Below are 14,916 nucleotides of genomic sequence, written 5' to 3' on the forward strand. Positions count from 1 at the left end.
CTCTCCCTTGCCCTTCCACCTTCTGCCATGTGAGGACACAGTAAGAAGGCCCTGACCAGATGCCGTTGCTTTGGTCTTGGACTTTCCAGCCTCCAGAACTGTGAGAAATAAATTTCTGTTCTTTATGAACTACCCCGTTTCAGGTATTCTGTTAAATAGCAGTGTAAAACAGACTAAGACAAAGTTCTAAATTGCTTTAGTCATGTCCAAAGGTATTGATACATAGTATCTTAATCATAATACATTTTTATGTTGACTTCTGTTATACTCTAAATTATCCGCATGTCCTGATTGTTAGTTTCCACGTCATTGGGTATTACAAGTTTGTTTGTTTGTTTTTTTTTTTGAGACAGAGTCTTGCTCTGTCACCCAGACTGGAGTACAGTTATGTAATCTTGGCTCACTGCAACCTCCACTTCCCAGGTTCAAGTGATTCTCCTGCCTCAGTCTCCTGAGTAGCTGGAACTACAGGCGCCCACCACCACACCTGGCTAATTTTTTGTATTTTTAGTAGAGACAGGGCTTCACCATGTTGGCCAGGATGGTCTCCATCTGTTGACCTCATGATCCACCTCGCTCGTCCTCCCAAAGTGCTGGGATTACAGGTGTGAGCCCCCACACCCAGCCCATGTAATGCATTTTTTAATTGAGATATTGTACTTTTCAGTTCAGACATTCCATTTTTATAGTTTTCATTTCTCTGCTGAGCATTCACCAATCTTTGCATTCTTGAAAATATATATATAATTCTCTAAAGTTCTTTCTTGCTAAGTCTAACATTTGGGTTATGCTAACATCTGTTTTTATTGACTAATCTTGATTTTGGGATACTTGTTTGCTTATTTAGTAATTTTTTGTATTACAGTGGACATTGTGATTATTCTTTTTAGGGAGGCTAAATTACATTGTCTTCCCCTAAATGGTGTTGAGTTTTGTCAGGTTATAATATTGGGGGGATCTTTTAGGTTTTGACAGGCTTGGTTTTATTCCTTGTGAGGAAGGCCTATTTTGGTTTTGAACTAAATTCTAGAGGACTTTTCCTCCTAAGGTGTGCCCTTTTTGGATTTTCAACTAAATGCATGAAGTGTTCTCTTGCTTTGTTTGGGCAGTGTTAATTAGCCTGCTTGGGCTGCCGTAACAATACCATAGACTAGGTAGCTTACGCAGCAGAAATTTATTTTTTCACAGTTCTGGGGCCTGCAAGTCCGAGATCAAAGTGCCAGCAGAGGTGCTGTTTGGTGAGAGTTCGCCCCTTGGGTTATATACAGCCCCCTTATTCCTGTGTCCTCATATGGCTTTTCCTTGCTGTGTGTACACAAAGAGAGTGCTAGCTCTCTGGTGTATCTTCTTAAAAGGACACTAATCCTGTTGGATCAGGGTCCCATCCTTTTGGCCTCATTTAACAATAATTACTTCCTTAGAGGCCCCATCTGCAAATACAGCCACACTGGGGATTACAGCTTCAACATAAGAATTTTGGGAGGAACACAAACATTCCATGTGTAATAGGGAGGATAACTCCCAGTGCTGCTTGACCTTTCAGCCCCATAGCAGGTAATCTCTGCTAGACCCCATAGAGACTCATCTCAAGTGTGTTTGTGTAGCCCAGCCCTTGGCCAAGGGCCTCTGATTAATCACTGTGCTTAGAAACCTGGTCTCTGTCTCTCAGGTGCTCTTGTTGGGCTAGTCCTCCTCTACTTGGGCTAGTCTTCCTTGTGCTGGACAGGAAAGTATTCCAAGGCAGAAAGCTGAGGCCATCGTGAGGCTCACTACATATTTCCCTTCCCTCAAAGATCTGAGACCTGCTCTGCCTGCTGTTCATTCCCTGAAAACAATTGCCTCATCGATTTTGGCCTGTTTTATAGTTGTTTTTGGTAGGATCGCAAGTCTGGTACCAGATATGCTATCATGTTTGGAAGCAGAAGACTGGTCATGAATTTTTATTTGCAAACATAATAGGAGGAGCTTTAAAGCTTTCTTGCAGGCATTCTTATTTCATGTAGTTAAATTTTTTTATTACTGATAGAGCCTATTTTATTAAAAGTTTTATGGGTAGAGCTAGATTGTTTTTAAAGCTGTACTTTGAACATAATGACTGTAAGTTGGGGGGAGCCTTTTTGTTCCTTGTAGGTGGGTATTGATGGAATTATTCTTTATCATATTGTTAGAATCTTTCTAAGCTATTTCATGTTGTATTTGAGGCTTTCTATATACAGTGATCGAAGCCTGGTGATGAAATGTTATGACTTACACCCACCAAATGCTGGCGATGTAGCATTTAGGCCCCAGGAGGGCTCTTTTAACTTTCTCCCTCTCTATGCGTTTGACACAGAATAATGTGATATAGGGCCCCAACATTGGGCAAAGTGACATGCTATAAAAGACTGGTTTCTTAATTATAATATTTAAGATTTCCCAGGGGTTTAAAATACTCCTAAGTGCGTAATTTAAATGTTATTTAGCTCACTTGAAAAACGAAGTCCTTTTTGGCAGGCCATTATGAAGTCTTCAGGTTTTATACTTTTTAAAAAGAGTAATTGGCCTGGCGCGGTGGCTCAAGCCTGTAATCCCAGCACTTTGGGAGGCCGAGACGGGCGGATCATGAGGTCAGGAGATCGAGACCATCCTGGCTAACACGGTGAAACCCCATCTCTACTAAAAATACAAAAAACTAGCCGGGCGAGGTGGCGGGCGCCTGTAGTCCCAGCTACTCGGGAGGCTGAGGCAGGAGAATGGCGTGAAACCCGGGAGGCGGAGCTTGCAGTGAGCTGAGATCCGGCCACTGCACTCCAGCCCGGGCGACAGAGCAAGACTCCGTCTCAAAAAAAAAAAAAAAAAAAAAGAGTAATTGTGAGTACTATATTTGTAGAGACTAAACTGCGCTTGATAGAGTATTCAAATCAGGAATTTTCCATTTTCTATGGAAATTAAATCGAATAAACAATAGTCTAACTAGATATTTTAAAAATTGTTGGGAGGCTTTGGAAGGCATCAGATAGGCTTCATATTTAATGTGTTACATGACCAGAATTGGAAGAATATCATGAAAAGTTGAATTCTAGCTGGACTAGGTAGGTTATTAGATGGTCTAAAATCAGACTCACCTGATTGTGTGTCTTTGTACTGATACACATCCATACTCATAAAATTTGGTAATTGATGATGCTGGCTTCTCAGATCAATGAGGAAAGGATAGATTCTTAAATGGTAGAACTGACAAAAAATTTGTAAAAATATTTTTCTGTTCCTGCCTCACACCATGTGTGAGGTTCCAGATATACTAAATGAAGTTCTAGATACCCTAAAGATTTACATGTAAAAGGGGATTAATATACAGAAAAGAATGTGGGTGGATATTTAATCTTCAGGTAATTCAAACAGTATGCTAAATGACACTATAAAAAGAAAAGTGGTAGATTCTGTTATAGCAAAAACTACATCATAAACAAATAGGAAAGATTGGCATGAAGCTGTAAAATATATGATTTGCTTTTCAGACTCAGTATGTAAAGTTAGTCACCTGTCTAAGAAGTTCTTGAAGCATTGCCTTCCCCACTTACCCTGCCTCCTTGTTGAGACTCCCAAACATAGAGTTACTTCTCTCAGTAAATAAGAGGAGAACTAGAACTTCATAAGCCCACTAGTGCTGTTACCTTTTGTTGCCATGTGGTGTTGCTATTGAAGTTTGATCCTATGTAGCCCCTTGAATATTTGTCTGCTCAGCATTGAAGCTTTGGTTGGTCCAGAACTTTGCAGACATCAGCCAAACCATGTCCACAGATGGGCATCAGAGTTAAAGCCCTTTTAATTCATGTACTCAAAAGCTCTGCTGTTGTTTGCCACTTTACACATTGTACCAGGCTAATGGAATGTGGAGGAGGAACCAACATCATTCATTCACTCATGAAACAAATATTGATGGAGCACCTACTTCGTGCCCTGCATGCTGTTTATGTACTAAGAATAATAATAGTGAACAAAACAAAAATTCGTGCTGTGATGGTTACATTCATCTGGGGGTGGAATGTGGTGAAAGGTTGTGGCAAAGACAGATGCTAAACAAAAAAAAATGCTGTGAAACATCTTCAGAAAGGACTATGCACAAAATCCTCCCTCCTAATTGTTTTCTATTTAGTCTATGTGAGTCACCAATATGAATGATACCAGTAAGTATAACAAAGAAGACAGAGTACTTAATGGATTTACAATCAGTTTGCTGATAGCTTCTCTCTAGCTTGTTTTGGAACTTTGTGGCCACTCTGTATATAATGGTACATTATGCAGCTACTAAAAATAGTGGTATAGATGTATATTTCTGAATGTGGACAGATGTTTATGAGTAGAAATGCATGTTAAGAAATGATACATTTAGTATGATCACAATATTAGTGGGAAATATTTTTTCTGTACCCCTATGGTTTTCTTTGTGAGAAGGGAGTTCCATTAGTATCACCCTGAGCCTGCGCTTTGTTTTGTTTTGTTTTGTAGAGACAGGGCTCACTCTGTTGTCCACGTTGGAGTGCAGTGGTGCGATCTTGTCTCACTGCAACCTCGACCTCCCAGGCTCAAGCCATCCTCCTGCCTCAGCCTCCCAAGTAGCTGGGACTACAGGCATGTGCCATCAGGCCCAGCTAACTTTTTTGTATTTTTTGTAGAGACAGGGTTTTACCATGTTGCCCATGCTGGTGTTGAACTCCTGGGCTCAAGTGATCTGCCTGCCTTGGCCTCTCAAGTGCTGGGACGATAGGTGTGTGCCACCTCACCTGGCTTGCCCTTGCTTTTTTATTCACTTCATCTCTGGTGTGATGACACCTGATTGGTAAGTTTGAGAATAACTGGCCTTATGTATGCCCGTCTGTGTAGGACTAGCTAGTCTTTCCACCACCACTGAGTGATTTTTCATTTACTTCTCCATGGAGTAAGTTATGCAGAGGTTTACCCCTGCAGAGAGAGACCTTCTCCTCTTTAGTGCTAAGGCATGCCCACTTCTGGGGTTCACTATTAAATTCATTTGGCCAGTATATCTAAAGCTTCTGTTACTAACAAAAGTGTTATTTTATTCTGTTTTGTTTCTCGTCTTGTTCATAACTTAGCCAAGGAAGAAGTTGTCTGTTTTTGGGTGCTGTTTTTGTATACCTTATACTATTTAATTTTGCATTAGCTTTTATTATGTTTGCGTGTGTGTGTGTGTGTGTATGTATATGTGTGTGTATATATGTATATATAATGTCCAGAAGGATATGCATCATAGTTTTAAAAGGGATTGGAAAAAGGTTTTTCCTTGTCTGTACTTCTGAATTCATGGAATTTATTAGATACGTAATTCAGAATAGTTAAGCCTCGAAAACAATATAGTCTGCTCTGACTTTCCAAAGCAATGGTCTTTTTTGCACAAGGGAAGAAGGTGAAAACCTGAGTAGATATGTTTTACCTGCATAGTTTGGTGCCTGGATCTAGAACTTTCAGTAGACAACAATATACTACTTTTCTAAAACCCCTGGTTTGTCATTTCATCACATGCCAAATCAGTTGCTTTCCATCCATAAGTAGCAGGCAATTTGCATGGCTTTTTAAAGCGAGTTCCAGCATTTAACTGAGGTTAACTGCATTGGTGTGTTTCTCTTTACTCACAAAGTATAGTTGTTTGCTAAGCTAGTTCATTTTTTGGCTTCTTTTGATTATTCCTTGCTGTTTAAAAAAAAAATTACCCTGGATTCCTACCATCTTTCCTAATGATCACTGTGATACCATCTGTTGTGTGTGTGTGTGTGTGTGTGTATGTTTTGCTAGATTATTCTATATTTGAAATTATACAGTATATGTAATAAAGAAGAAAAGACATAAAATGATACAATGTTTCTAAAGTGGTACTTTTTATATCTCCACCTCTCCATACTAGAAGAAAAAATTGTATTCCTTGATATTGAAATTTTTGTAAAAGTTAGTAAAGTAAAAATGCTCCACAACTCAGTCATTATATTTCGATCATGCTTTTTAACAGTTCACATTTAATTAATTTATTTTATTTCTCACAAGGCAGGTTAATTACTTGTCAATTTTTACTTTAATCATGTAGTATTTCAGACCACAAAAAAGATATTGAAAATAAAATATTTTCTGGATACATACTGTACAACTTAATAAACCTGTATAAATACAATGAAGCCCCTGTCTTCTTTTGAACCACCCCCCAAATTTGATGTTTATCCTTCTCATGCATGTTAATACTTTTATGACCTGTGTATATATCCCTAAAGAATATAGTGTGTTTTTTGGATGTTATGAAACTCCAGGTGAAACATTCACATATTGCTGGTGGGAATGTACCATAGTATAGTTCCCTTGGAAAACTGCCCATTCCTAAAAAAATTAAACAGAGTTATCCTATGACACAGCATTTCTACTCCTAGATATATGCCAAAGGAAAACGAAAACATGATGTCTACACAGAGACTTGTACATGAATGTTCATAGCATCAGTGCATTATTTATATTAGCCAAAAAGTGGTTTGTTTTTGTTTTTGTTTTTGTTTTTTTGAGATGGAGTTTTGCTCTGTCGCCCACGCTGGAGTGCAGTGGTGCGATTTCTGCTCACTGCAAGCTCCTTCTCCCAGGTTCACACCATTCCCCTGCCTCAGCCTCCTGAGTAGCTGGGACTACAGGCACCCACCACTATGCCCAGCTAATTTTTTGTAATTTTAGTAGTGACGGAGTTTCACCTGTTAGCCAGGATAGTCTCGATCCCCTGACCTCGTGATCCGCCCAGCTCGGCCTCCCAAAGTGCCATGAGCCACCGCTACCAGCCCAAAACCGTTTTTGAAAATCTAAATGTTGGCCGGGCGCGGTGGCTCAAGCCTGTAATCCCAGCACTTTGGGAGGCCGAGACGGGCGGATCACAAGGTCAGGAGATCGAGACCATCCTGGCTAACACGGTGAAACCCCGTCTCTATTAAAAATACAAAAACTAGCCGGGCGAGGTGGCGGGCTCCTGTAGTCCCAGCTACTAGGGAGGCTGAGGCAGGAGAATGGCGTAAACCCAGGAGGCGGAGCTTGCAGTGAGCTGAGATCCGGCCACTGCACTCCAGTCCGGGCGACTCCGCCTCAAAAAAAAAAAAAAAAATCCAAATGTTGACTGGCATGGTGGCTCAAACTTGTAATCTCAGCACTTTCGGAGGCTGAGGCGGGCAGATCACTTGAGCCCAGCAGTTTGAGACCAACCTGGGCAACATGGCGAAACCCCATCTCCACAAAAAATGCAAAACTTAGTTGAGCGTGATGGTGCACACCTGTGGTCCTAGCTACTTGGGAAGCCGAGATGGGAGGATCATGTGAGCCCTGGGAGATCAAGGCTACAGTGAGTCGTGATCACACCCCTGCACACCAGCCTGGGCAACAGAGTGAGACCCTGTCTCAGTAAGCCAGCCAACCAGCCAACCAAGCAGCCAGCCAACCCAGATGTTCATGAACTGGTAAATGGATAAATGTCGTATATCTATACAGTGGAATATTATTTAGCCATAAGAAGAAATGAAGTACTGATACATGCTACAACGTGGATGACCCTTGCAAGCATTATGCCAAATAACAGAAGCCAGTCAGAAAAGAACATATATTGTATGGTTCTATTTATATGAAAAATCCCGAATAGGTAAATCTTTGGAGACAGAAAGTAGACAAGTGGTTGCCTGGGGCTGGGAGTATGTAGGGAGAATGAACAGTAACTGCCGGTGGGTATGGATTTCTCTTGGAAGTGATTAAATGTTCTCAAATTAGATACTGGTGTTAGTTGTACAACTCTATGAATATAGTCAAAACATTAAATTGTACATTTTAAATGTGTAAATTGTATTGATACGTGAATTATAGCAATAAAGCTGTCTTTAAAAAACTCATGTAGCTGGGTGCAGTGGCTCACGCCTGTAATCCCAGCACTTTGGGAGGCCAGGGTGGGCGGATCACAAGGTCAGGAGTTTGAGACCAGCCTGACCAATATGGTAACACCCCATCTCTACTAAAAATACAAAAATTAGCCGAGCATGATGGCGGGCACCTGTAGTCCCAGATACTTGGGAGGCTGAGGCAGGAGAATCGCTTGAACCTGGGAGGCAGAGGTTGCAGTCAGCTGAGATTGTGCCACTTCACTCCAGCCAGCCTGGGCAACAGAGTGAGACTCTGTCTCAAAAAAAAAAAAAGAAAAAGAAAAAAAAAAAAATGGAAAAAAGAAAAAAGGAAGAAAAACAACTCATGTAAATATTATAAATTCTTCTGCTGTTAGCTTTTTTGACTCAGCATTGTAAGCCCAAGCAAATCATGTTTTGAGTTTCATGAATTTTTGTTCATTTAATTTTGTATCCCTCATTTCATATTCCATTGTATGAATTTACTATATTAATCAGTTTTTCTTTTTGCTGTTGAAAACAATGCTTCAGGCTGGGTGCAGTGGCGTGTAATCCCAACATTTGGGAGGCCAAGGAGGAGGATTCCTTGAGCCCAGGAGTTCAAGACCAACCTGGGCAACATAGTGAGACCCCTTCTCTATTAAAAAAAATTTACAAAACCAATGCTTTATTGGACAGTTTAGTGCATATTTACTTGTATGATATACTTTCTAATTTTTTTAAGAGATAGGGTCTCACCCTGTCACCCAGGCTGGAGTGCAGTAGCGTGATAGCTCACTGCGGCCTTGAATTCATAGGCAAAGCAATCCTCCCATTTCAGCCTCCCAAGTGGCTAAGATTACAGGCATTTGCCACCATGCCTGGCTAATTTATAAAATTTATTTTTTGTAGAGACAGGGTCTCACTATATTGCCCAGGCTGGTCTCGAACTCCTGGCCTCAAACGATCCTCCTGCCTTGGCCTCCCATTGGTGGGATTACAGGCATGAGCCACCATGCCCAGTCCTGATGATACATTTTTAAAACTTTCTTCCAAATTAGAATTTTATGGGATTATTGATACTTAGTAATTTGTTTATTTAGAAGGCATTTAATTGCTTTACCTCAAGATATTTGTGCATTTAATTATACAATTTAAAATCTAAGTTAGTAGAAGTACTTTTGTCTTCTGAAGGTCATATGTAGTATCTTCGGCAAGAGAAAAGGTAGGATTTTTTAAATGTTGGGCCTTTACTGGTATTTTAGTGTTATATGAGATGTGTCCTCATTGTTGTGTATGCTAATATATTTTATAGAAAAAGCCACAAATGAGTACAACACTACAGAAGATTGGAGTCTTATTATGGACATATGTGACAAAGTTGGAAGTACTCCTAATGGGTAAGATGTCCAGTCATGCTCGGTGAATGTCTAGGAACTTGATAACCAGTGTCTCTTTTTGTGAAGTAACTTTGAGAGAACAATGAGACTTTATCACAGCTGACCCTTGAACAACACAGATTTAAACTGCGAGGGTCCACTTATGCATAGGTTTTCTTCCACCTCTGCCACCTCTAAGACTGCAAGACCAACCCCTCTTCCTCCAACTCATGATTTCCTTAACAACATTTATTTTTTCTAGCTTACCTTATTGTAAGAATACAGTATATCATGTATATACGTAATATATGTCCATCTACTGTTTATGCTATTGGCGAAGAGCTTCTGGTCAAGAGTAGGCTGTTAGTTGGCTGGGCACAGTGGCTCATGCCTGTAATCCCAACACTTTGAGAGGCTGAGGTGAGCAGATCACTTGAGGTCAGGAGTTCGAAACCAGCCTGGCCAATATGGTAAAACCTCGTCTCTACTAAAAATACAAATCTTAGCTGGACATAATAGTGTGCACCTGTAATCCCAGCTACTTGGGAGGCTGAGACAGGAGAATCGCTTGAACCCAGGAGGCAGAGGTTGCAATGAACTGAGATGGCACCACTGCACTCCAGCCTGGGCAGCAGAGTGAGACTCTTGTCTCAAAAAAAAAAAAAAAAAAAAAAAAAAAAGACTAGGCTATTAATAGTTAAGCTTTTGGGGAATCAAAAGTTATACACAGATTTTCGGCTGTGTGGGGTGTTGGTGCCCCTAACTTTCATGTACTTAAAGGGTCAGTTGTTGTCCTTTTGGGACATAAAAGTTAAAAAAGCCCAATTGCTGGATTTATGGGATTAACTTCATCCTGAAGGAACAAATGAAAAAGAGTTCAACTGAAAATCTGCTTTAGTCACACACGTGATGAAAGCCTTGACACAATAGGGATACATGATAACAATGTTTAGGTTGAGTTATTTAAGGAATTCCTCTGGGAGTACTATATGTATGGGAACTTTTAAATAATGAAGTAGATAACACAATAGATAATATAACAAAAAAGTCTTTGAGTAATATACATATAAATATAATAGGTTAACAAATGAAAAAAGTGAATATAAAAAATGCTTTTGGGGAGATGTGGCAATTAGCTGAACTATATGTTAGAAATTTAGAAGAGTGATGAAAGCATTTGTTTTAACATTAAAACTTTTCATAGTATATTCACATGTTTATACTTTATATATCATGTTAGATTTTTTTCAAGATGAGATTTTGCTGTCTGAAAGCTAAATCTGTCTTGAAGAAATGGAAAGATCTGGTATATGTCTCTTGTGTTGACAGATCGTTTGTAAAGTGGTTTGTCTCTTGATTTTGGAATACACAACATTTGCAACATGCTTTTTTTTAAAAGTTCTATGAGCCTATAAACAAAATATTGTGTAAAATCATTTATATATTTATTCCTTTAATAACATGAAATTTCCAGGATTTTAGTTTACTTTATTTTTATTTTATACTTACTTTATTTTATTTTGAGTCAGAGTCTCTCTCTATCATCCAGGCTGGAGTACGGTGGCATGACACAGCTCACTGCAGCCTCCTGGGCTCAAACAATCCTCTTGCCTCAGCCTCCTGAGTAGTGAGGAGTACAGACACACGCCACCATGCCCAGCTAATTTTTAAATTTTTTATAGAGATAGAAATTCTTACTTTGTTGTCCAGGCTGGTCTCAAATTCCTGGGCTGAAGTGGTCCTCCTGCCTTGGCTTCCCAAAGTGGTGGAATTACAGGCCTGAGCCATTAAATATAAAAGTATTTGGTAATAGAATAATACCTTAATGTTTGAATTACATTTATCAATAAATTCTTAACTGTCTCTTTTTTTTTTTTAGAGCGAAAGATTGCCTAAAAGCCATAATGAAAAGGGTAAATCATAAGGTTCCACATGTTGCTCTGCAGGCACTAACTGTGAGTACAAATCATGTTATTATTTGACACAAATTTTAAATGTTTTTAACTACAGTAAGTTAATATTTTAACATTTGTATATTTTTATTTCAATTAATAGCTTCTTGGGGCTTGTGTGGCAAACTGTGGAAAGATATTTCATTTAGAAGTATGTTCCCGTGATTTTGCAACAGAAGTACGTGCTGTAATTAAAAATAAGGTAAATTTTAAAAACAGAAGAAATTTAAGTCATTAAAAAATACATAGATTGTATGTTGTTATTATATGTGGTATTACTAAAGTATTATAAATGAAGTCATTTTTAGATACATTGAAATGAAATAAACTGTTCTGATATTTGATTTTTTAATTTGTAGCACCAAAAATTCTTCTCCCCAAAGTATATATACTGTAGATAATAGCAAATCCTTTTTGAGGGCCGGTAAGTAGTCATTGCTTTAAGCATTTTATATATATTGTCTTATTGAATGCTCTTAACTACCCTTGGAGCATTAGATTCTTGGAAATTAGATTCCCTTATCATTCTTATTTTATAAATGCAAAAACTGAGACTTAGAAGTAACTTACCAAGGTCATACAGCTAGTAAGTGGAATAGCTAAGATTTACATCCAAGTTTCTCTGGTTCCATTCTCCAAAACATGGAGGAAATAATCTCTGAATATAAAAGATTTGTCATTATAGTAAGACTTAGGAATTGGTGTTAAAAACAGTCATTTTGCATGAAATAGCATGTAAATAGGCATCTGTCATTTACTCAACAAGGCTAGAAATTGCTGGACATTTTTTTTTTTTTTTTTTTTTTTTTTGAGACAGAGTCTTGCTCTGTCGCCCAGGCTGGAGTGCAGTGGCCGGATCTCAGCTCACTGCAAGCTCTGCCTCCTGGGTTTATGCCATTCTCCTGCCTCAGCCTCCCGAGTAGCTGGGACTACAGGCGCCTGCCACTTCGCCCGGCTAGTTTTTTTTTTTGTATTTTTTAGTAGAGACGGGGTTTCACTGTGTTAGCCAGGATGGTCTCAATCTCCTGACCTCGTGATCCGCCCGTCTCGGCCTTCCAAAGTGCTGGGATTACAGGCTTGAGCCACCGCGCCCGGCCTGGCTTTTGTTGATGTTCATATAATTAAAGAGAATTTTGATGGTAATTCTCCTTGTTAAATAATTTAAGTACTTATTTTAACCGTAGATTTGTGTTCATTTCCCTTTCCTTTTCTTTAAAAGGCACATCCTAAAGTATGTGAAAAACTGAAATCTTTAATGGTGGAGTGGTCAGAAGAATTTCAGAAGGACCCTCAGTTTAGTCTAATATCTGCAACTATTAAATCTATGAAAGAGGAAGGAATTACTTTTCCTCCAGCAGGTTCTCAGGTGAGAGATTCATTCAGACCCATGGTTGACCCTGTAATATTTTGAAGGTATGTATATTATGTAAAGACTAGGCAAGGTATGTCTAGATTATCATTTTCCACCTCTACTTCCCAAATGACTCTCTAGCATAGTGCCTTCCTTACATTTAGTAGACATACTAGTTTTTATGTGTATTTCTTCCACATATCAGAACCTTGAGAAGTTAATCAGACAAAAATAGTGTATTTAATGTTTCTCTAAGTCTGCAGTCATGTAAAAGGCATAGGTGTATGACATAGCCCTTATAGTCAAGAAATTTGTAGCAAATTTGAACGATAGCTTTATACATGTGAAAAATAACTAATTTGGATTGTAAGTGACAAACATAGGATGAGGGGAATAGACTGGATGCTGTCTGTCTGAATACTAAAGAGAGAAAGAGGTGACTACCGATTGGAGTGGTGAAGAAGGTAAAGAGGTAGAATTTTGAAACTTGAATGTATTAATATTTTGTTAGAAGTGAAGAAGTCACACCAGGAGATAAGTGAAATGAACAAATTCATGGAATTGAGAGGCTCAAGACTTGTTTGTTGAAGAGTGAAAATGCCTAGAGTGAATGCTTTACATATAAGATGGATGGAAATGTAAGACTAGAAATTTATTTGCTGGGAGAGGGGATAGCTTTAGTAGAACTGGGGTGTGGAGGCAGGGATGTTGACTCATGGAGTGGGCTGTTTTTTTAGGTCTAGGGGAAGAAAATACTATTCCTTGGATTTTGCTCTCAGTACCTTATTCCCTCCCATTAATATTAGGATATGGGCTAGGGAAAGAGACTATGAGAAGTACTATATTTTCTTTTCTTTTAGATCATAGATTAAAGAGAAAAATAGATGCTTTTTTTTTTTTGGAGACGGAGTTTCACTCTTGTTGTCCAGGCCGGAGTGCAGTGGCGCAACCTTGGCTCACTGCAATCTCCGTCTCCTGGGTTCAAGCAATTTTCCTGCCTCTGCCTCTAGAGTAGCTAAGATTACAGGTGCCTCCTACCTCCATGCCTGGCTAATTTTTTGTATTTTTAGTAGAGATGGGGTTTCACCATGTGGCCAGGCTGGTCTCAAACTTCTGGCCTCAGGTGATCCACCTGCCTCGACCTCCCAAAGTGGTGGCATTACAGGCATGAGCCACACCAACTGAAAAAAGATTATAGCCGACCAGACCTAAGAGTACAAGGTAGAGTTTTGAGACAAGAGTCTTATAAATAATAAAAAGGAAACATTTTCCTGTTCTGTCCTTTCTGCATATTTTTCTGAAAAATCTATGTAAAAAACTGGTTGATGGATCGGAGTCCTAGATACCTGTTTTACATGCCATTTATTAAATTCAAGCATGACCTTCCTTAGTTCTCTGCTTTGCCTGGCAGACCACTGCCACCCAGCCACAGTAACTAGTAAAAGGACTTCACACGTATTCCTAGAACTGCATCTCTTGTCTCTGTCCCCACTCCTCTCTCTTCAGTGATGATCATGACTTCTTGCTGGCACTTCTCATGTAGCTGTACTCCTGTAGCAGTAGAGCTCCTCTCACTAAGAGACCTTGAGATCAGGAATACAATCAGGAAAGAGTCATATTTTTTATTCTATTAATATTTAAGTACTTTCTGTATGCCAAGTTCTGTGTTAGATTTATGCAAAATCTAAGCCAGTTTGAGTCCTGTGTGAGTTGATAATGTTTTCTTGAAAAATCTGATGTTTTATTTTAGTATTTGAAAACAATTACTTAAAATTATGATAAAGAACTTCATTTTTAGACCAGTCATGGTGGCTCATGCCTATAATCTTAGCTCTTTGGGAGGCTGAGACAGGAGAATCACTTGAGGCTGAGTTGCAGATCAGCCTGGGAAACATAGTGAGACCCTGTCTCTACAAAAAATAAAAATTAGCCGGGTGTGGAGGCATATACTTGTAGTTCCAGCTTCCCAGGAGGCTGAGGCAAGAGGATCACTTGAGCCCAGGAGTTGGAGGTTTCAGTGAGCTATGACTGTGCCATGCACTCCAGCCTGGCTGACAGAGTGAGAACGTGTCTCAGAAAAGAACTTCACTGTTAAATGAAACTCAGTTATATCAGTATTTTTTAAAATTTAGCATCTGCAAGTAATTATAGAGCTTGTGTTTTGTTTGAAGAGATAGTTGTGTTCATTTTACTCATGCATTTACAGACTGTCTCTGCTGCTGCCAAGAATGGTACGTCATTGAACAAAAACAAAGAGGATGAAGACATAGCTAAAGGTAAATGATCAAGCACGTGTAATTTAGTGTTGCTTAAAATATCTTTGCCAGAACATTTTTTTAAAATAAAAATGATAATAA

At 39.1% G+C, this 14,916-nt stretch overlaps 1 protein-coding gene across 2 annotated transcripts in view; it reads left to right on the forward strand.

The window, feature by feature from the left end:
* The window catches only part of STAM2 (signal transducing adaptor molecule 2), a 53,777-nt gene that overhangs the window by 15,063 nt on the left and 23,798 nt on the right, over positions 1-14,916 (forward strand). For both annotated transcript variants that reach the window (XM_033231481.1, XM_033231482.1), the window contains exons 2-6: positions 9,193-9,277; positions 11,136-11,211; positions 11,312-11,410; positions 12,428-12,574; positions 14,766-14,835. In XM_033231481.1, the coding sequence (XP_033087372.1) occupies positions 9,193-9,277; positions 11,136-11,211; positions 11,312-11,410; positions 12,428-12,574; positions 14,766-14,835 (477 nt within the window). The remainder of the gene's footprint in view (positions 1-9,192; positions 9,278-11,135; positions 11,212-11,311; positions 11,411-12,427; positions 12,575-14,765; positions 14,836-14,916) is intronic.

This window comes from Trachypithecus francoisi, unplaced genomic scaffold (assembly GCF_009764315.1).
Source record: "Trachypithecus francoisi isolate TF-2019V2 unplaced genomic scaffold, Tfra_2.0 Lachesis_group13, whole genome shotgun sequence".
NCBI classification, from domain to species: domain Eukaryota; kingdom Metazoa; phylum Chordata; class Mammalia; order Primates; family Cercopithecidae; genus Trachypithecus; species Trachypithecus francoisi.